Genomic DNA, 23,278 nt, shown 5'->3' with positions numbered 1-23,278 from the left:
TTAGACTCCATCTCATATTAATTTTAATAATTATAATTTAATTAATTAATTTAAATAATTTAGACCTACTGGAAGAAAAAATCGTAGTGACAGCGGGCCAATAGAGAGCAGAGCACGCAATCCTTGCCATAATGCGTTTTGCGTGCCAATTTTCGTATGTGCGTTAATCAAGCTGAATAGTTTGGCCGAATGTTTGGTATTCGGCTGAGGCCAAATATACTATTTGTTACATCACTAGTTTTTATAGAATGTTTTTTACTGAGCAATTGTTGGTACTACACACTGACTATTGATTACTTCTTATGTTATTTGCCAGTATGGCTTACCAGTGAATTCCAGATGAAAAATAGTTCTGGCTATATTAAATTATTATTGAGTTATTATTATTATTAAACATAACAGTAACACAATATAATAAAACTTATATAATCTTGTTAACTCTTTCTCGAACCTTGGCTATGCTCCCTTGTTTACGTTTATTTTGTAAAACGGCCGAGGGCAATATAGGTCAGTCAGGCAATATTATTTTAAAAATTCACCAAAAATCAAATTATCAGTATATTCATATGAAAAAAATCACGTACTTTTATTAATATCTTTAGTTTTAAATGCAATATTTTTCAATACATTTTATAAGAAAAATTTATAAGAAAAAAATAATATATATCAGAACTGACATTTAAACTTGATAATTTGTAACTTTTTGTCAAAATTAACATTGTCTAGTTACCTAGTTTTTTGCTGGCACTGAGCCAGAAAAACAGAGTATTGTTTTGTACAACTCAATATAGCAATTATGCATGTACTGTACCTTTATGCGTTGTGAAATTGTCGCACGTTATATCAACAAACATTTGTTTGAAATCAAAACTTTATTCTGCTACCAATTAATATAATGAACTAATATACTTTATTCACTTCATATAGAAGAGGAATATAAGTTTTTGTAATAAAAATATGATTACCAGTATTAATAGATGTAACATTTGCTGATATTTAAGGTTAAAATAAAAATTAAAAAAAATATATAAAATATCAGAACTGAAGGTCACAACTTGAATATTTATAAATTAAAATTTTTTAAGACAACAAAACACCACCTAGACAAAGATATGTGAAACAGACAATAAACAAGACGCTGCCATCAAGTGCTGACATCTGTTATAGATAAATTTTATAAAAATCGATTTTTAACAGGGTTTTGACGAATCGGTACTCTGGCCTATTTGCTTAACGATTGAGGGTGTGACAGATCGGTACCCCAGTCAGGAAAAAGTTAATGTTAAATATTGAAACTTAAATTGTGTTAATGGCAGCTATAAATACATGTAACTTTTTTATAATAGAACATTTAGAATAAATTTCCATAAGAACTCAATTACTGTACTTAATTTTTTTTATTTTATTCTAAATTAAGTGATGTTTAGATACTTCACAAAAAAATATAATTAATAATTAAAAAAAATATAAGCATCTGTAAGCTCATTAGTTATACTAAAGTCAAACAATTGCTGGATTAGATTGGGCTATATTACTACTACTATAGCCTGATCTAATCTGGTTATTGTTTGGATTTAATTAAAAGAAAAATATCAACCAACATGCATTACAAATTACTGTGTAAACAGGCAATTTTTTAATTTATTTGAATTTTTACTTTAAATTTAAAAATTTTAATAAAACTACAAAATATAATTCATTATATATCTATCATTATTTTCAGATATTTCTGTACTTACTTGTCTATTTAATGTGATAGCACTAGGCTGACATTTTGTACAAATGCCTGCAGGCCATGGAGCATGTTCTTTACAACCAGGTTTTATTTTACAACTAATATTTTCTAATGCTGCAAATTTTCCCCTTAAAAGTAAAAACTTTTTTTAATTATACAATTATCTCTGAATCATTTCAAGAAAATATTTTATATTAGCAATTAAAATACTCTAATAAATTTCCAAATATGCATTATTTACATTGATTGTTAAAATGCCATATTTGTCACTGCAATCACTTGCTCATACAGAAAAAGAGATGTTTAAAATAATCAAACAGAATATCTTTGTTTTCATATGATTTTAATTATTAAGTTTTCTAATAATCTGGTAATAATCTTTCATTTATTTTTTAAGTTTCGTTATTTGGAAATATTTTTCATGATCAATTAATAATCACTTATCAGAATTCACAATATTCCACAATATATTTATAATTAAATTAATTGACAGGGAGTTAGGAAAGAAAGAGATCTATTTTCACAATAGTTCTGAGCTAATTGGTAAATTTTCAAAGCAAAAAACATTTGCAATTTTTGATGGATTATTATAGTATATACATAATGTAAGTTATTAAAAATAAAAGTTAATAATTTTTAAACATAAAATCCAGATAGCTAGGAATCCCTCTGGTCCCATATGTTAACTCTTAAACAATGCTAATATGAGGCCGCAGGTTTTGAGGGCGTAAATTCGAGAGTTAAAAGAGGGTTCATGACCCGCAAGTTCGATAGGAAATCGATCGGATGTTGATTACACATCCGATCCGATCAGAAAGAGAAAACAAAAATCCAAGTCATCGTGATCAGATCAGAAAGAGAAAACAAAAGTCCAAGTCATTGCGAGTCAGCAAATTAGTCATTGAACATTGAATAATAGAAGGGCTCAGTGCCAACAACGATCGTATAAAAACCCGATCGACTCTGGAAAGAGGGCAATCGTCCAGGAAGGTCTGAATCCAGTGTCTCCAGTCCCGGACATAAGACTGATTCCAGCTTCCATAGTCCAGGAGGTCGTCGCATATGGTCATCGGACCACATATTAAGGTATATCGACTTTGTAAACTCTCTCCCACTCGAGGTTAGGCACGTGACTAATTTATTGGTTAGATCGCGATTAGCGATAGGGATATTTTATCCGCATTTTAGCAGTAGTTATCTGTGTATCTTTAATTTATGTGTATCTTTAGTGTATGTTCGTTTTTGTTAGTTAATAAACCTTTATTGTTATTTGTAAAACCTGTCTCCTGTCAAAGTAAGGACGCCTGTCGACTTACTGACGCACCTCCCCACTCACTTTTTAACCTCCTAGCCATCCAACGACAACGAGGTCGAGTTTTACTAACCCGTGCAGCGTAAGTGGTCAGCGAGGTTTTCCCCCCTGACCCTCTGCTTATCTCACACTGGTGTCAGGAATGGGGTGAAGCCAACTTCCAGGCTTTCGACAGGTTTGTCTGCTGATAACAGGTTTGGCTTAGACAGGTTTAGGCAGTCAAAGACAGATTTTGGGACAAATTAGGAATCCCATTCCCTACATATAATTCTAGGATAAGCTAAGCTAAGCTAAAGAAAGATAGTACAGAAAAAAGAATGGAAGGTGAAAATCCAAGAGCCATGCTTGGAGGACTAAGCACTTTGGTTCCTTTGCTGCCTGCATTCGCGGGACAGTCAGAGGGTCTTCGCATAAGCGAATTTTTCGAATCCTTAGAGGATATAGCCAAGTTAACTGCTTGGACAAAAGCACAAATGCTAGCTGTAGCTAAGCTGAGATTGATAGGAATAGCTAGGGAGTTCGTTAGAAAGGATCGGCGTATTAAGGCAGTGGAAAACTATGATGAATTTAAGAAAATCCTAATTGAACGCTTTGACAAAGAACCTTTTCCGGTCCGTCTGAGCAAATTTTACGCTTGTCTTCAGCGTCCAGATGAGGACGTTCAAACCTATGCAGTTCGATTACAAGCCCTCGCAGCTGAAATAGAAATAAAGCAAGAAGGCGAAGATGCCGCTGAAACTGCTATTATCCAGCGCATACAGGAGAAGGAGTTGGATGAGCGATTAAAAGCGCAATTTCTAAATGGGATAGATATCAGGATCCGGAAACGTGTGATGAGCCGAGAAGCGAAAACATTCGACGAGGCCTTGACGAAGAAACTATTGAAAGTCTAACGACACATCCTCGCGGGAGTATTCGAACTATTGGAGGGGAGCCAGAACCATGAAAATCCTCCAGAGATAGAAGGAACGAGTTCACTGCTCCTTCGGAAGACTATCTAGAGAAGTTAGCGGAGGAGATTGACATTCTTCGAAGTAAAGTAGCAAATCTGCAGAGAAATTCAACCCCACAATGGGAAGATCGAAACCAGCAGGAGAAAAAACGTCGGAAATTCCAATCAAATGAGCGAATCCAACGGATTTGCCAAGCAGACTCCTCCTCAGATGATGAGGACAGGTGGAAAGGCGTCATTCGAACCGCACGGACTCAAGTGAAGCGGGAGCCATTCATTTTAGGGTATGTCAATAATGTACCAGTCAAATTTATTGTTAATTTTAACGTAAACGAGACGCTGTTATCTAAGGAAGTAGCCAATAGACTTATGAATAAAGCTCCCGTCCACTTCGGATCAAACGGGAAGATAAAAGGGTTGAACGGAAAGGTAATCCAAACCATTGGTGTGACAGTACCTACTTTCAAATTAAGGGGACACAAGTTCTCCATACCATGTAAGATCGTAAGACCCGAAATAGCATTACCATGTGAGGGGGTAATCGGAAAGGACCTCCTCCAGCAGGAAAATTTAATGCTCGACAGGGACAACGAATGAATTCTTTTGGCCAACGGAAAGGCAGTCCACTTTTGTTTGTGGAAAAACTCCAAGAAGACAAGAGGTAGAACAAATTTGACCAACCGAGCAGACAAAACATCGGTACTTAGCTTCATGCAATCAGCACCTCAAAGCGGCCAGCAACAGTTAGATCCCGCTCAAGTTACAGAAGCGAAAGTCAAGGAGCCGAAACGGATCCAAATAATACGTGCAACACCTCCTCCAACGGATAGAAGGTATGACCGAGGAAAGATAACTAAATCCGAAACCAGACGAATCAACGTCGAGACCAGAGAAGTTGAGTCAGAAGATCTACAGAGCAACAATACCAAATTGGAACCGGAAACTTCTCCAGAGAAAGAATTTCGACCAAGTTTATGCCGCAAGTTAAGCACCATTCCTTCGGAACTTGTCGCAAATCCAAAATTTGGACAACGAAATTAGGAAAGCGCATGCTCTAGCATAGGCTAAGCTTCAGGATATTATCAACTTTCTATTTGTAAGAGAGAGTCATTATAACCAATCTTGTAACTTAGTTCTTTATTATTGTGTGATTATTCTGTGACTGGAAACTCATGTGGAAGTGAATCTACACAAGGCAAGTCAACACTGCAAGTACAGTATCCAACCCTGGGCAAATCAGCAGAAACCAGCCATAGCGAGTTACCACCAACGTTAGGACAAGGTCAACGTCCAAGTGATTGACGTATGACATCTGAGGGATTGACATAGCAACCATCAACCCACAACAGACACCTCCGTCGCTAAGAACTGTGACAGTAGATCAAGGAACGTTTCAAGGAAACTCAGAGACGTGCTATTGGAAAAATTACGGATTTAGATGTTACGCGTTGAGTTGTTGAGATCGTCACGCGAAATGTTGTCAATCCAAATTTTAATAATGTCATTGGGAATTCTTTTGTATTCTAGTCGTAAGAATAGAATACCCCTGCCGGTCTGGAGAGAGTATAAAGCCAAATGTTAAAATTATACTGTCCAAAGGGACGTATAATTTTAAAGAAAACTGAGAGTGATATGAGCCCGCAGGTTTTGAGGGCGTAAATTCGAGAGTTAAAAGAGGGTTCATGACCCGCAAGTTCGATAGGAAATCGATCGAATGTTGATTACACATCCGATCCGATCAGAAAGAGAAAACAAAAGTCCAAGTCATCGCGAGTCAGCAAATTAGTCATCGAACATTGAATAATAGAAGGGCTCAGTGCCAACAACGATCGTATAAAAACCCGATCGACTCTGGAAAGAGGGCGATCGTCCAGGAAGGTCTGAATCCAGTGTCTCCAGTCCCGGACATAAGACTGATTCCAGCTTCCATAGTCCAGGAGGTCGTCACAAACGATCATCGGACCACATATTAAGGTATATCGACTTTGTAAACTCTCTCCCACTCGAGGTTAGGCACGTGACTAATTTATTGGTTAGATCGCAATTAGCGATAGGGATATTTTATCCGCATTTTAGCAGTAGTTATCTGTGTATCTTTAATTTATGTGTATCTTTAGTGTATGTTCGCTTTTGTTAGTTAATAAACCTTTATTGTTATTTGTAAAACCTGTCTCCTGTCAAAGTAAGGACGCCTGTCGACTTACTGACGCACCTCCCCACTCACTTTTTGCCCTCCTAGCCATCCAACGACAACGAAGTTGGGTTTTACCAACCCGTGCAGCATAAGTGGTCAACGAGGTTTTCCCCCCTGACCCTCTGCTTATCTCACACTAATATAGATGAACATTATTCCTACAGGAAAAATTTTACATCTCCTCCTTCCTACCTTGCAGCGGCACCACCCTTGCCATTCCCAAATTATGGATCACATTACATAATTGGCTTAAATTATAAAAGTACAGAATAATGTATAATGAGTGTTTCATTTTTCATTTTATGTTTAAAACTTATTAACTTTTATTTTTGTTAATTTTTATCATCAAATTTCAAATTTTTGTACATTCCATGGACATGCAGCTGGAATATTATAAGAGTTTATTCTGTTATTTAAGTAAAAAATATACAGACTAATAAATCAATTAGACAAGGATTCCTAATCAAAACAAATTATACAGAATATTTAAAGAACTGACAGGAAGAAAAATAAAAGAAAATTTTTTTTTACAATTATGTTTATATTTTGACATTGCATCAACTGACTTAGAAGAAAATATCATGAGTAACTAACATAAATTATTACATGTATAAAAACACAATAATGGAATAAGTAAATATGATTGCAAGATGCATATAAAATATATACAAGCAACTGTTTACTGTGACATCATCACAATGCCAGGCTGTAATTTTTAATCATATTCTTAATTTATTTAAATTAAATTATATGTTCTTGATCTCAAATTAAGTGTCTCACTCCTGTACATCATACTTTATTTGTTAGCAACAGAGTCATGCCAGTCATTAATTCCTTTCAGGGAAAAATTTTTGAATTGAAATAATGTGACTTCCGGCATAGACCAGAAGTTCGTATATAGTTAATTAGGACATCTTGCCCCTAAGCTTTCCATATCTCATCTCGACTTTCATCTATCTAATTGCATTCTCAAGATTAAGGATGGACAGACAGCCAAAGAAATAACAGTGGGAATTTACAGGTCTACAATTTTTTCAAATTGCAGCCCAATAATCTTTAAGTCTTTTAAAAATACTCTTGTAAAATATTGTGAAATCTGGAAGTTAAGAACCTAAAATTTCTGAATTATTTCACTCCAGTATAAACGACTTAATCAACAACATTCCATACCCGGGAAATTGTTGACCCTTGACTGGCAACGATCGTCCCCTAACTGTCCACAAGCCGTTATTCCCTCAGAGTAGGTAGATCAACTTGCACGATAGTTTACAGTTAGCGTCCAAACTAGTCGTTTATTTAAATCCCGGGAACACCTATGGTCCTAATAGCGATCAGTTATCGATCACGTGACTGGTTTTCTCATCAAAAACCTATAAAAGACGCTTCCTTCCCCCCCTAAGGGGCTCTCCGATCGTCTCTGGAGTACGACGTGCGCCATCGACTGATCCTAAAGTTATCTAAAGTTCAAAAGAATTCTAAAGTGTTAAGTGCCCGTCTACGACCATCTACAACTCCATTTACCGGACTCCGTCTCATACGGAATTGTTAAGAGGTATGAATATATATTTGTAAACTCTCTCTCTCCGGACCCCCTTTTTGTATATGAGGGTAGACGTGTAGTTTTGTTCGTTTTGCTTTTAATAAATCTTGTTTTGTTATAAAAATGGTGTCTTTCTTGACTGTCGGCTTCGCCTTATCGTCGACCCCATCCTTCCTCCTCCTCCACTCGCGAGACGTGTAACGAAAACGAAATCGCCATCCTTGACAAGTGAGTCGCCGGAAAGGGAGGTACGACTTCCTCTTACCTCCCCGGGATCTCACAATATACTTTAACTATCTATGAGAATTGTTTATAGGCCTATAAATATCAAATAAATTTTAAAAATGTACTTGGCAATGAAGAAAATATTTAAAAGTATGTTCATTGAAAAGACAACCTATTGATTCTTCCTCTTTAAAAAGTTCAAGGTTGCATTGAATAAATTAGGTGTTAATTCATGACTCATTAGTTCAATCAAATTCAAGAAAAAACAGTATTGAATTATTTATTAATAGTCTAATTTAATTATCAAATAGTATTAATAACTGAAAGTTTATAACAGCAAAACGAATTTGCTGATACATAAAAATTCATTAATACAACAAACTATTTTTTGTTTTAGGGAAAATTTTTTGATCAAATAAATAAAATTTTGGCAGTTTTGTTATTTACATTTTTGAAACTAATGTAAACTATAATCTTTATTATTGTTGCTATATGAATTTACAAAATAACTTACATAATTTTAAAATTAAATATTAAATTTGAATAACATACTTGTTTGCACCACCTATCAATTTTTGAAGGTAAGCATGAAATGACATATGTCTGATATTATGTTCCTTCATATAATCCTCATTGTAAGGCTAAAATAAAAAATAATAATAATAAATTTACTACTATTAATTACAAATATAAAAATATTTACATATAATTAAATTCATTTGCAAAAAAATCTTTGACAAACAACAATAAAAACATTCAATAAATTTATATTAATCAAACTCTAGCTTATTTTTAATAATATACAGAGTAACTTATTATCCATTTATAATGTATATTAATGATAATTAATTTCCTGAAAAATTTTACTAGAAAAAAATTAAACTGTCATACATTTTACTATGAAAATAGATTTCAAATGATTTTGTAGCATTTTAGTGTTTTAATCATTAACAAATTATTCTATTTTGTTATTTTTCATTTAAAGTATTCAGTTTATATGTTATTTTTTACCTTGTTTTTTATAACTAATTATTATGTATCAATAAGCATTATCTTACTTGAGAGCATTTAATTTAATTTTACTTTATTATTTCAATTAATGGAAAAAGCTAATAAATTGCATTCACCCATATTGCTTTAATCACATCAATGGCTGTAAGATGCAATTTATTTCATCTTATAGTAATTATTTATTTAAAAATCATTTACAATAGTTATGAAATAAAAATTTTTAAGATTCAATGAACATGAAATTAATTAATATTCAATTTAAAAGACTCATTTGTCATTTGCTCCTCACTTTACTCAGCAGATTTGCATGTATTACATCTTCAGCCAAGACATGATACACATTCCTCCCACTACTACTGCTTGGTTTTGCAATGATTTTGGTGGTCTTTTGAGCTACAGCAAACCAAGTGAACAATGTCCAGCAGATGGGTTTCCTATAAAGTTAAGTGGAGAACTATCCACTATGCTGCAAATCAGAGAGGTTGTATAAACTCTGATGTGGCAGAGAGCAATGTCCAATTGCAAACATAACATAAACAGGCTATTTTTGCATGCAAAGCATTACAAAATAAATTCAGTGTATCTCAAAAAGGAAGACATCTGGAGGGTGATGAACAAGTACTAGAGTTCATGAAAAAGGAGTAAGAATGATCTGCCTGTGACCTAATTAGGAGGAAGGTCAATTAAGCTACACTTGCTCTAAACATAATGTGTCAAACGTTTAAAGCCAGTTGTGGTTGAGTAATGAGTGTCATCATACAAAGGGGCTTTTCCTTATGACACTACACAACCATCTGTCAGAAACTGCCAGTGGATTTTGAGAAAAAACTTAATTTCCAGCAGTACTTCACACTTAGGCAAAAAGAGGTTTCATGTTAGACCAGACTGATGATGATGATAATTTTAAATTGGTTTTTATTCAGAAATGTTTTAATTTTTTAAGAACATCTTCAGTTTCAATTTGCCAAAATAGAATGTACAGTTCATTACAAAGTGCAATTAATCAAATTTTTTAAAAATCTGAACATCTTTATTTTCATGTTCTAATCTGAATATAGTTTGAAGAATATATAGTATAAAAAAATAAAAGAATACCTTGAAAAAACTAAATCAACTAAACTAAACCAGGAATCCCATCTAACTTATTAATAAGTGAAATCACTAGCCAAAAAAGATGGCCCTCTGAGAGCTTTTGAAATTTCCAACCCTCAAAATGCAGTAGCATCTATTAGACAAAATCAAAATACATAAAGTTGATTGATCTCCAGTTATAAAAATATCTTGGCCCCAACTACAGTAACAATAGAAAATGTCTTACGTTAACTTGTTAATAAATTAAATTTTAAATCCAATTACTCAATAAGCAATATAAATGTTCATTACAAAGCTAAAAGAGCTCACATGGGAACGATGTGATGTCCTTACAGTTCTAGACTATGCAACTTTATTTCCTTCTATTAAGATAGAAGCAGGAATTGCTTTGACAAGAGATTTAATTTGTAGAGAAATGAAAGTAGGTATAGATATGTACAAGTACTTAGCAGATTATCTTGGTTTAAAATAATCAAATTTGTACTTTGGGAAAATACCTACTGTAAGCAGGCAATTAGTGAACCAATGAGATTCCCTGTATCATGCAAGATTGCCAAAATTGTTGAGTCATGAGTAGTAGAGAACTCAATTATTAACAAATATAAACAAAGCATAAAACTTCTGTCAATAAGTAGATGATAGATATGCTCATTAGTGAGGTTGAGGCCAAAGTTTTCAACACAAAAACGTGTACGTTGGATGTTCAGCGTTGCCCTCCTGTAAGACTAGAAGTTTGACAATGGCATTTGGAACGTCAATGGAATCGTGCTCGACATTCCAAACACCATTATCAAACTTCTAGTCTTACAGGAAGGCGACGCTGAACATCCAATGTACATGTTTTCATGTTGAAAACTTCAGCCTCAACCTTGCTATTATATTGAAGAATAAAAATCTGTCCATACATTTATACAGGGCATCAACAATAACCCATTGGGTAATCATGTTGAGATAGACCAGATCAGCCAAGATTAAGTCAAATTTCTAGACCTCAACATATAAATTGGAGAGAAGTATCATACAAAAGTGTATACAAAACCCAGTGTATAGACAATGTTTGCTGTAGATGAAATAAAATGTTCATACTATAAAATATTTTTGTTTTTTACTGGTTTCTTGGTGTTTTTGTATTATATGTACAGAAAACCCACTACCTGCAACATATACAAACACTGATGCTCATACAACACTATTCCCCATAAATTAGATGCCTTTTGAGCTCTTATACAAAGGGCTGCAACACATAAAAGGCTGTTAAAACATAAAAACAGGAATTTTCTTACATTGTCCAAACTGCACTAAGGCATGGCTTTCCTACTAAAGGTCTTTAATAAAGGCCTTTAGGAAATTATAGGCCTTATTAGAAAATCTTTAACAAATTATGAGAACCAGAAAGAACAAAAACTGGAAGGGAAGGAAGCAAGGCATTTAACTAAATAATAATAATAATACATGTGTAATAACTGGCAAAGTTATGGTTTCACTCCTAACTTCTTATACTAATAACATCACTCAGAATGTTAGACAACTGTCCACCTGATTATGCAATGTCTCTGCTTAGATAAAGTGAAAGAAATTATAAGGCAGGTGTATACATGGTAAAACTCACCAAAGCAGAACATACTTTTTACTATGTAGGCTCTATGTATAGAATGTTATGACAGCGAATAAAAGAACACTTTGATTCAGTCCAAAAAAATAAACAAAATCCTCAGGCTAAAACTGAACTTCCTGTCATTCCTATAGGACAATCTGTTCTCCAATCCTTGGAAGCTGGCATTAACAGACCACTCAAGAATAAGTTCAGGAACAATATGACAAGTAGCTTCCCAACAAAAACCATAAATTTACAGCAACTAGAAAGATACAGCATGTAAAACTATATGTTGCACATTTGATTTCTATGGCTTGGAAAACCATTCCAGGTTTGCTAATTAACCATTTATTCAAAAAGTACTGCATTTCTAACACCCTAGATCAGGGATGGGCAACCTTTTTCTATGTAAGGACCACATTTCAAAACTTTTGAACTGACATGGGCTACATAGAAGAGAAAAGAGGGAAAAAAAATGCCAGTAAATCATGATTATTTATTCATATATAATTATAAATTAGCATAGGTATACTTAATTTAGCTTCTGGAACTGATGTAAACATAATATATTTGGTTAAATATTAGTCACTGCTAGTTATAAATTAATTTTGATGTGTCTGTTAGCTGGTTTCTTGTTTTAATTTTTACTAAATACATTGCAGAAAAACTATTCACATACAAAGATGTAGAAAATAATGTTTGAACTTTTGATGCATACTTCCTTAAGCTGGGAAATTGATATATTTATTCCTATTTTATGCGACGTGGGCCGCAAAAAATATTAATGCAAGCCGTGGGTTGCCCATCCCTGCCCTACATGGCAAGGATGACATGCTGTGAAATGGTGACAATGACAAGTCACAGAATGCAACAGATTCTGATAGTAGTGGCTCTGACGATAATGGCAATTTGACAGTAGAATTATACTGCTCTGAAGTTGATAGTGCAATGATGCTGATGAAGATGAGGTACAGGGAAGACAACATACACTGACTTGTACTGTACATAGTGTAATACTCTGTATCTGTAAAATTTTATGCTGATGTACCATGATTTTGAAATCTTGTAGTTAAAATGTTGATTGTATAGCAATTTTGACTGTTTTTTGTGTTAGTTAACAGATCCTGTGTACCTAATGATTGCATCATTAATGAATATATTTGGAAATATGAAACATCATAAAACACTGTAAACATGTTTATGGCTGTTTGAATACTTTAACTTTCTGCAGCACTGTATGCTTGATGGTATAGGGCATGCCTTATATTTTTTGAGTTTTGATAGCACAAAAATCACATGCACATTAGACACATTGGTGCATTAAAATTGAGAAAAAAAATTTTCTTATTTCTAATTAAATCAACTTAAAAATTAACTTTTTCTATCTTTAATTCATTATTGTACCTTCCATACATTACATTCAAAAATTTTGTCAAACTTTACAGGCAGGGATGCATTGAAATATACAAAGCAGTATGGTAGTTGTAACAATTGGCAAAACTACTAAATCATCATTGATACTAAAAACACATCTGGCTGTACATATATTAATTCAACTAATTTATATTAAATAATTTACATTAATAACACACTCATTGACAAAAATAGTTAAACACCAAGAAAATGGCATTGGAATTGAATTGAACTTTATTAGTGCAAACTTAATGACCATGGTAATAAGTGATTACAATATCATAGCAAAAAGTCAATTTCCACTGGAACAACAGTAAAACTTGTAAGATCTTCTCTTGCTTGAATACATACAATGATATAGTTGGGAATGCAAGTATACAGATATTGTATGCCATCCTGCAACAGCTTTTTCTACACACATTGCAACTGCCACTCCAGATACCTCACAATCATAGACAGACAAAGCTGGCACCCATCTATTCTTGTAAATGCATGATGACCATACTAAAGAAGTATGAAAATATAATAGACATATTTCCATAAAACTCTAGCTGTGTGCAGCTAAACATTATCTTGCTGGAACATGTTAACAATTTGAAAAAACAGCATTAAGCCACAGGATTTCCTTAATGTACCACTGTGCCATCAAAGTTCCTTGTATCACTACTACGGGTGATACTGTGATACAAGATGACTCCCTAAGACCAGCATGCCAACACTGGATGCAGTGTGCATCTCAACAGTAAAGGTAGGATTGAAGCACTGGCCAGTAATCCTCCACACCAGTGTTTCTCAAAATGTTTCAGTGTTTCACCAGTGTTTCACCTCCCACAAGGGGGTATTATCACCACCTTGTGGGAGGTGAGTAAATCTAGGGGGGGGCACTGGAGGCAGGGTACTGAATGGTGACCAAAGGCAAAAGTTGGGGTCACTGCAGTCGTTCCCTTTCCTCTGTTAAACTGATAAGAGGAAACATTGCGTTTAATGGTTTCCAGATGTTGAGAACAATGTACGGTAAAGGCACAAAGTGTGAGATTCATAGAAAAGTTTTCATAAGAATATTTCCAATCCTTTCTCACACAAGAGAAAATGGGTTAGGGGTGTTGGGTATAACGTTATGGAACAAAGGGGCGGTGGATCAAAAAAGTTTGGGAATCACTGCTCCACACTAACACTGCAGTTATCCATTCCCAAACAGAATTGAATTCATTGCTAAAGATGATATGCTGCCAGTTCATAGCAGTTTCTGCTTCTCTGTCACAACACTGTAAACAAAGCCAATGATCACCCTGCTACCCTCAGTCAGCTCAATGACACAGCCTTTCTCAAACTCCATCAGCTGTGCATAATGTTTTTGTCTGCATTGTACAGGTATGATTAGTTTTCAAAGACCTCTAAGTAACAAATTAAATGACAATTATAAATATAGTGAACTTCTGCAAGCCTTTTTATAGAATATTGGAGGTAGTGATATTAAGATATTCTGGTGGCACTATCTGGCATGCAAACAGACAACTGTGATCATTTATATTCCTGTCTGGAATACAGCTGTATGCCAAATTTTGTAGTAATGGACAATTCTGTCTGGGTGTCTAGTCTTTTGTTAATGTGTGTATTTATGTTATATTTGAAACTTTCTGGTTTAAAGATTTATGTTTATTAACGATTTCAACATGGTTCTCATTAGATTTGGTCTCTCTCTATATATACTCAATGATAAATATTCCTGATTTCTTTCTTTTATACAAAAAGTTCAGATCATCCAGTACTTTATTAAATTTAAAAACTATATAGGTATATTAAAAGTACTGTTATAAAATTTAATATTTTTATATTATTATTATAAATTAAAATTTTACCTCTATTGGTAAACAATTCATGCATTTTGCATTATGACCATGGCTGCATCTATTAAAATTAAGATGAAAATAAATTTCTAAGTATTTTTTAAGTATTCACATAACAATTTATAATAATAAACTTTGTAAATAATAAAAATTTAATATGAACTGTAACATATCATTTCCCATGTCTTGAGTACTAATTAAATAATGGAAAATTAAATATAAAATTGAATTCATGAATCAAATTCCTAATACAAAAACATAAGGGGTAAACATTACCTTCTTACTTGACATTATCTTAAGCATTACTTTTTTTAAATATGCAATTACACAATTGATTTTCATTGATTATTATACTAAGTGATTTTCAACTTTTAGAAGAAAAGTTATCCCATGAAAGTATTCAACTGTATATTTTTTTAGAAACCATTAAGTAGTAATCAGAATTGAATATTCAAACAATAATCGAAATTGAGAAAATCTTTAAGACAAAACAAATGCAATATACTACAGCCAATCCAAACCACAAGTGTACTTGTTATCTAATAAATGATATCTAATTATCTAAACCAGAATTTTCACTAGATATCGTAATGACAAGAAATATTACATAATACATTTGTTTCGTGTAATGTATGATGCTATTTTATATAATGTTTTGTTCAAATACAAAAACCCATAACAGATGTAATTGTTATTTTGTGATGATTATTCCATACTTTGACCAATATGATCTAGTTTTGAATAATTTGTATACTGATTTACTGAAAAAATAGCAATTAAATTTTTAAGCAAGCATACAAATTTTTTCCTTCCAAAGATAATTCATCTAAGAGGAGTAATGAGACCATAAATAAGAGCATCTTTAAAGAATCATTGTAAATTTATCCTGTTGTTGTTGCTGTTGTGTTTTCCAGTGCAAAGAAATACAAATTGATGTTTGAAAGATATCCAAATTCATTCAAACTTGTAAAATGTTATTTTCTTTTCTTACTTTTTGAAGTAACTTTAAGACAGGTCTAACAACAACAATTTCACTCAAAGCCTATACACTTGATTATTGGCCTTCTACATGCTAATCAAGCATACCTATACTCACTGCTCTTAAGTTCACACATTGGAATACCAAACTAAATAAAATCATCAGTCTCCAGCACTATAAAATGGTCTCTGGTGGCATAACATCCTTTACCTCATTCAAAATTTTGCAAATGCCAACCAAAATATGTCAAAATGTAAACATGTCTTTTCCTTCTCTGTTCACATATGCCATAAACCTTCACTCCATCTTCAGGTCCATTTCTAGTAACAACAATAAATGTACAGCTTATCAACACAACCCAACCATACAAATAGTTAATGTTAACAAAAAACATTCAGAATATTAACAAAGGATAAGTTTATTATACTTAATATTTGACTAATAGCTGTTGATGTATCATTTAATTCAGTTCTTAACAGTTTTGTTTGCTTTATTAACTCAAATCATATTAAGATGGCAACTGAAACTATATAAAAATGTTCAAAATTTTAAATTTTTATATACTGAATTAACATAGATTCAAAATCTAATTTCAGCAAAACTACAGAGTCAATAATTATAATTCACCTACTTGATAATTTTGCATGAAACTATTAGAATGCTTTTGAATTGGTTATTTAACAAAACTGACCATAAAAATTTATAGAAATAAAATTACCCAATAGATGAAAAATGATATATTTAGGAAAATTACTCAAATTATAAGAAATAAAAACGTTATAAGTTATAATCAGTGATAGTGTTACACAAAATCAAATCATAATATAATAGATTAATAATATGTCACAGTAAGGATTGATTAAAATAATCATTATATATCTGTACAGGCCAGCCAAATAGCTGTAAAGATAATCAGCCTGCTACTCTGGAGACTTGAGATTGAGTATCAAGAATTTTCCATGAGCAGTCTGTCCAGGATATGTCAGAATCCATCCTTCACAACCCAGCTACCCAGTGTGAGCCTGGCTGAACCCATGATGGGCCTGGAAAAAATCCCCTTAGAGCCCATAGAACAGAGAGAGAGAAATATATATCTATATAGTCATATAATTATCAATCAGGCAGTAATACTATAGTATAGTATTATTGCCTGATTGAAATTCATGTGGCTTATTTAAGAAAATTGTTCACAATAACATCATTTCTGTGACATATAAAAGCTTATTGCTTAGTCATGGGAAATGTTGCAACAAATTACAAGTAAAAAAAGATAAATTTTACTTGAATTTAATTTGAATTATAAAAACACTGCTGCTTTTTGTAACTATTCTGATGATCATATCTTTTTCACCTGACAGTAAATTTTTATTTCAATTTTTTACTAATACTGTAATTCTATTTCTAGTAATAATTTTGTTAACTACCAGGTTGAAAAGCATTCAAATAAAGAATTTTCCAAAGAAGCATCAAAATAGATAAAACATATAAGATACAAAGATTTATTTTTAACTATTTAATAAAATATAAATTATTTAAGAATAAAACATACAGCTTTTCATCTCTTTCTCTATGTATGTAACCATCTTGTTTAAATAACAATGTGTCTACTTCATCTTCTTGAAATGCAGGATTAGAAAAATTAACTGAAGTAATGTGCCCCTGTGTAGTTTCACTTTCCATAAGTTGTGAAGTTGAAGCAACAAAATCTTGTCTTTGTGTTTCTTTAGGCACTAAATATAACATATCACCATGCCTATTAAAAATAGAAACAAAATCATTATTGTATATTATTTTTATGGTTTTGCAAATATACATAAGAAGTCTAAAAATAAATGCATTAACCAAGAAAATTTAGTACGGAACAATAAAAGTATAAAATATAGAATGGTAATTTGAATCATCCTTAATGAAATATATGTACTAAAACTTTTCCTGACAAAAATATGTATTATTATATATTGCAAATAAATATTCAGATTACAACAAATATGGTGTTGGCTAATGGAAAAATACTAAACTATTTAAATTAGCATCTTGTAAATCATTTATTATAACAAAAAAAAATCTTAAGAATTAAGAAGTCAGATGTTTTTCAACCATAAATGCTTTTTGAACTTCTAGTTAAAAAGTCTTTTAACAATATATATGTTACAGTCAAAACCCGTTTTCAGTTAGAACGCATTTTAACTAGTGAAACTAGTTTATACTAGACATATTTGTTAAAACCCGTTTTGTCTAGTTAAAATTAGTTTTAACTCAAATTCATTTTTGACTAGCAGTAAATTCTAGTTTTAACTAGACAAAACGGGTTTTGTCTAGTTAATTTACTGCTGTACATGTTTTGATTTTACATAAAACTAGTTTTAACTTTTAATATTAGTTAAAACTAATTTTAGCTACATAAATATGTTTGAGGGAAATAAATAAAGTTGTGTAGTGATTCGGGGGAAGATGCCTAACATTTTGCTTATGAAGGAAATTATAGCGATAATTTGGGTTTTGGAGGCCTGTAACGAAAATATCATATTTCCGAGTTTGTTTCTCAAATAAAACTTTGGAGTATATGAAAAATAATTATATATTGTGTTTGCAATGACGACTTTTTTACTGTCTGGCATTTTAGGCATCTCACCCTAAGTATCCGGGTGAGATGCCAAATGCCATTAGGGTAAGATAACAAATATAATTGCATAAAATTACTTTTTGAATATCTTAATGAAATTTAATTTATTGCATATGTAGTAGAAAGTACTTCGTAGTAAGTATAACAGCGCAGTATAAGTATTGTTAAGTTTCCACCCATTCTAACATGCTCTATAGCTAGCTGAAAGCTTTTTTCAGTCCAAAAACCTTTTTGAGGAGTCCTTATATAATTTGTATGCATATCGTGTAATAAAACGAGAAAACAAAAATTTATTAAAAATAGGCATATTGGAATTCAATTAACAAAAAATAGGCATGTTACCCCCCAAAAAAAAAGTGGCATCTTTTCTATTTGTTGGGGTAAGATGCCTAGTGGAGTCACGTGTTCTTGCATGTCCGATCGAGATCGGCGGTAGCTGACAATGGAAACTTTAGAACTTTAACTACATCACACATTAATTGTTTTTCACAATTTTTAATAAATTCTATTTTAACTTTTAGTTTTAAAATGATTCTAGAAACATTTCGCAACAAAAACTTTGTTCTTATCTTGCTTTTATTCTTCTTGGATGTTGAAAATGAGGTAACAGTAGTCAACTAAAGCTTTCCGCACTCGATATTGGCCCAACGATTCATCATACAAACACGTGACAATATCTGACATCACCGTTTGAAAATACCAAAAAGTAGGCATCTTCCCCCGCTTACCATCTTACCCCGAATCACTCTATATGTTGCAGTCAAAACCAGTTTTTAGTTAGTTGAAACTAGTTTATACTGGATGTCTTTGTTAAAACCCGTTTTGTCTAGTTAATTTAATGCTAAACCCGTTTTGTCTAGTTAAAACTAGAATTTACTGCTAGTCAAAAATGAATTTGAGTTAAAACTAGTTTTAACTAGACAAAACAAGTTTTAACAAAGATATCCAGTATAAACTAGTTTCAACTAGTTAAAATGCATTCTAACTGAAAACGGGTTTTGACTGTAACATATATATAAATATACAGTCGAGTCCGCATAAGACGGCACCCGGATAACTCGACACCATCGGTTAAGTAATCACTTTTCTGTGGTCCCGGCCGACTTACATAGGCATTAATGTTAAAAAACTCCAGTTTACTCGACACCGTTTAACTTGTCACCACTGGATAAGTCGACATACTTTTGCCGTCCCACACTCTGATAAGTCGTCACCCCTCCTGAAAAAATAAATTCACTCCGCACGTGTGGTGCAAACTCATTTTCTTTCAGGAGGGGGAGTTGATTTATTTAATAATATAATAATATATTATTATTGTTAATAATATATATACATGTTAATAAAAATGCCTTAACATTTTACACACTTTTATGTATAAAATAATAACAGATAAACAAAAAGAAAATATACAATCTACATCAACATCACACCAGAATCCAATTTTGCATTTTCTCACTGCTAGAAGCATTAAGAATCCTTAGACGTTACTTGCCAACAATTGACAATTGCGAAGATGATATTTTCAAAGCGTTCGTGATCGTTGAAAAAGAAAGTCGAGACAGTTAAGTGCTCGAAACAAACAACACTAAACAAATTTTTCAGTTTTTCATCTGCAGAGTAATTGTAAATGGAGGACACAATGTATTGTAAGCCTATACTACTGTATAACGCACTACTGTATTTTATTAATTGTAGTTTTGTGGTTTTTTTTCCGCCTTTGCTTTAGTCGACACATCAGATAACTCGACACATTTCCACTTCCCCTTGGGGTGTCGACTTATGCAGACTCGACTGTATATTGAAAAATAGAAAAGTATTAATATTAGAATAAAAAAATCAATATAATATGATTTTGTCGTATTATAGAATTCAAAGATTTTCAAAGTTTACTTGTAAATTTGAAAACGAATCTAGACAGTGACAATAATATGATTATGCTGCACCATATATTTTGAGAAAAACATTGGTGAGAATGGACATTATAAAATATCCACATTCCATTTTGAAATGAAAAAAGTGGTACAAATAATTCAAAGAAAAATCTTATACAGGTTATTCTGATTACTTATCTGTCTTATAACTCCAAAATATTGATGGAATAAAACCGCATCCTTAAAACTTTGAATGTATTATCTACTTATTCTTTTGTTTTTCTTTCAACTTTTTTAAATATTCCTCAAATATATTTTAATAATACAACTTTCTTAATATTTGATTTTACCATTCTATGCTTTCAAAGAAATAAAATCTAGACGTGAATTAAATCACAATGCATATTATAATATGAGCTGTTATAAATGAAAGTGGTGTAAGTCCATTTATTCATACATTGAGATATTTAGAGTTTGAATCAACTGAAAAATAGTAACATGTTTTTTCAAACAAAACAAACATGAAGCTCTAGCTACCTGGGGTCAAAAGTAATTAGTTGTTTATGACGTCATGTTTCACACTTCCTGCTTAACAACAAGGAGTGGAGAGGTTTTCAGAATTTAGGTCAAGCTAAGTTTTCAAATTTTTTGCTTTGAAAATTGAATATTAGACTCTGTTCTTATATTATATGAACAAATATTACTATAATTGACTATATTAAGTGAGTAATTTTTTGCCACAATTACGTAATCAAGCGGAAGTGATGTGTTGGCAGTAAAATTTATGGCTGGATGTTTCTGAAAAGGCACTTTCTTGTCTAAATAAAGTTGCCTAACTTGAAAATTAGTGAAAATAGAGCTTAAAAACAATAACAATTTCAAATTTTACCCTTTGTTTACATTATATGTCCTGAAGGCATGACCTTCAGGACATATAATGTTTTCCCAGGCAGGTTTGGGATTACATCTCATTTGTTGAAGTGAAGTCACTCCCAGTAGAAATTACCAATCAGATTTTTACAGACATATAAACAAGAACTGTAAAAGCCAATTAGGGCCTAAAGGAGCCCCCCACAGAGTTACTATAGAGCAGCAACTTTTCATGGGATTCTTTTATTGCTTGGCATGGTAGTCATTATACCATGCCTAGCAATAAAAGAATCCAAAAGCATCCACAGTGAATGAAGTAGATCTGTACAATGAAGATGAAGACCAGTCAATGCTTAAATCACCAACAACTCCACAGTGCATGAAAAAAATTGAAAGTATGCTATTTTCCTGATCACAGACCCTAATACAATTAGAAAGTTGTTTCAATAATTGAAACAACTTTCTAATTGGTATTAAGGTGGAATAATTGTATTAATTGTATCAATAATTATTATTGATAATTACAAATGGACTTATTCCACTTTCAAAAAGAACATTCTTTCAATAACATTTTACAGTTAATATTCTTTTGATTAATTTATGAGGAAATTGTACACTATTGATTAACCGTGTTATTAAATATATAAAAAAGGACATCTATGTCTCACTAAAACTATCACTAACTTATTTTTTTTCCAAAAATGGACTTATATCACTTTCATTTATAATGGCTCACATCCTGCTACAAGATATCCTATGTAGATTTCATAATATTCCTTGAACTGTGCAAGTCTAAATCTATAGAATCTTTGGACAATTTTTAATTTGTGATTTAATACACCAACTTTTCAAATAAATCAACCTGTAAATAACCAATTTCTAAAAAATGAGTTCATGACCATTTTTTTTCAAGTAAAATAATAAGGCAAAACTTGTTAAGGAAGATATATACTATTTTTTAAAAAATAAAGTAGCTTTTCATAATTAAATAATAGTAGTAATAAATAAAAAAAGAAAGGCACCAAATATTTAATTCTTTTTAATTTGTTCTTTATTTTAAGTTTTGTTCTATATGCTAGAATATCTCATATAAAACAGTTTGAACTGATGATGACTCAAACTGAGCTGAAAATGTTTTAAAAATAAGGAAAATTAAATATTTGATTGCCTTAATAAGCATAATTCATAGATTTATTTTAAAAAATTAAATTTCAATGTTATTTTTTACATTATATTTATCATACCTAATTTTAATATCAGATAATCTTTTTATATCAGAGGGAATAATCTCATCTCTATTACTTCTATCTTTATAGATCTTGAAATCTTTTGGAGATGAAAAAGTAAAGGCCTCTTGAACCTATATGTTAAAAACCAGTTCATCAAATAAGTAACAAATAATAAAACATTCATTAAAATATATTGTTCAGCTTTCTTTCCTTCAGCTAAACTAAATACAGTAGAAATTTACTTAGGTAGTCCCTATGGTGGCACTTATGAAAATCTCAACTACATGAGTGTTTTGATAGTTAATGCAGATGTCGCAGTCTTGCTTATACCTGGTTTGTTACATAATATGTACCCTAAATATTTTTCAGCACGAAGTATTTTCATTGATATACTTGTTTTTAAACAAATTACATAAATTTATGTATTTCAAGGAATGAAACTTGTAAATAGAGTAAAATGTGAAATTTATTCTATTTATATTAATTGTTAAACCTCAACTAAATAATGAAACAGTAGAAAATAAATAAATAATACTAAATTGAAATACATAATATAAATTGGCTAAACAAGGTTTTATGTGAAAGGAATAGGCCAGTCAATAATCAACTGTTTGAGTCAAATATATAGCTAAACAGCTAAGTATAATAAATTGATTTTCATAGCAAATATTAATTCCATATGTTCTATAGAGTAAAACCCTGTTTAACACAACCTCATTCAACATTGCTTTGTTATAGCAAGCTGTTGCTACTATTTGGTAAAATAGTTCTTTCTCAGAATGTACAAATAA

The 23,278-nt window shown here is 31.8% G+C and overlaps 1 protein-coding gene across 1 annotated transcript in view; it reads right to left on the bottom strand.

Annotated features, from left to right (window-relative positions):
- The window catches only part of Npl4 (nuclear protein localization 4), a 71,202-nt gene that overhangs the window by 28,228 nt on the left and 19,696 nt on the right, over positions 1-23,278 (bottom strand). The window contains exons 3-7 of the mRNA XM_067287360.1: positions 22,503-22,618; positions 17,444-17,647; positions 14,928-14,976; positions 8,511-8,599; positions 1,740-1,863 (exon numbers count right to left, since the gene is read on the bottom strand). Of these exons, the coding sequence (XP_067143461.1) occupies positions 1,740-1,863; positions 8,511-8,599; positions 14,928-14,976; positions 17,444-17,647; positions 22,503-22,618 (582 nt within the window). The remainder of the gene's footprint in view (positions 1-1,739; positions 1,864-8,510; positions 8,600-14,927; positions 14,977-17,443; positions 17,648-22,502; positions 22,619-23,278) is intronic.

This window comes from Centruroides vittatus, unplaced genomic scaffold (assembly GCF_030686945.1).
Source record: "Centruroides vittatus isolate TY-2023 unplaced genomic scaffold, ASM3068694v2 scaffold_450, whole genome shotgun sequence".
NCBI lineage: Eukaryota > Metazoa > Arthropoda > Arachnida > Scorpiones > Buthidae > Centruroides > Centruroides vittatus.
The sequence above is the reverse complement of the archived record's forward strand: the minus strand, read 5'-3'. Positions and strand labels throughout refer to the sequence as shown.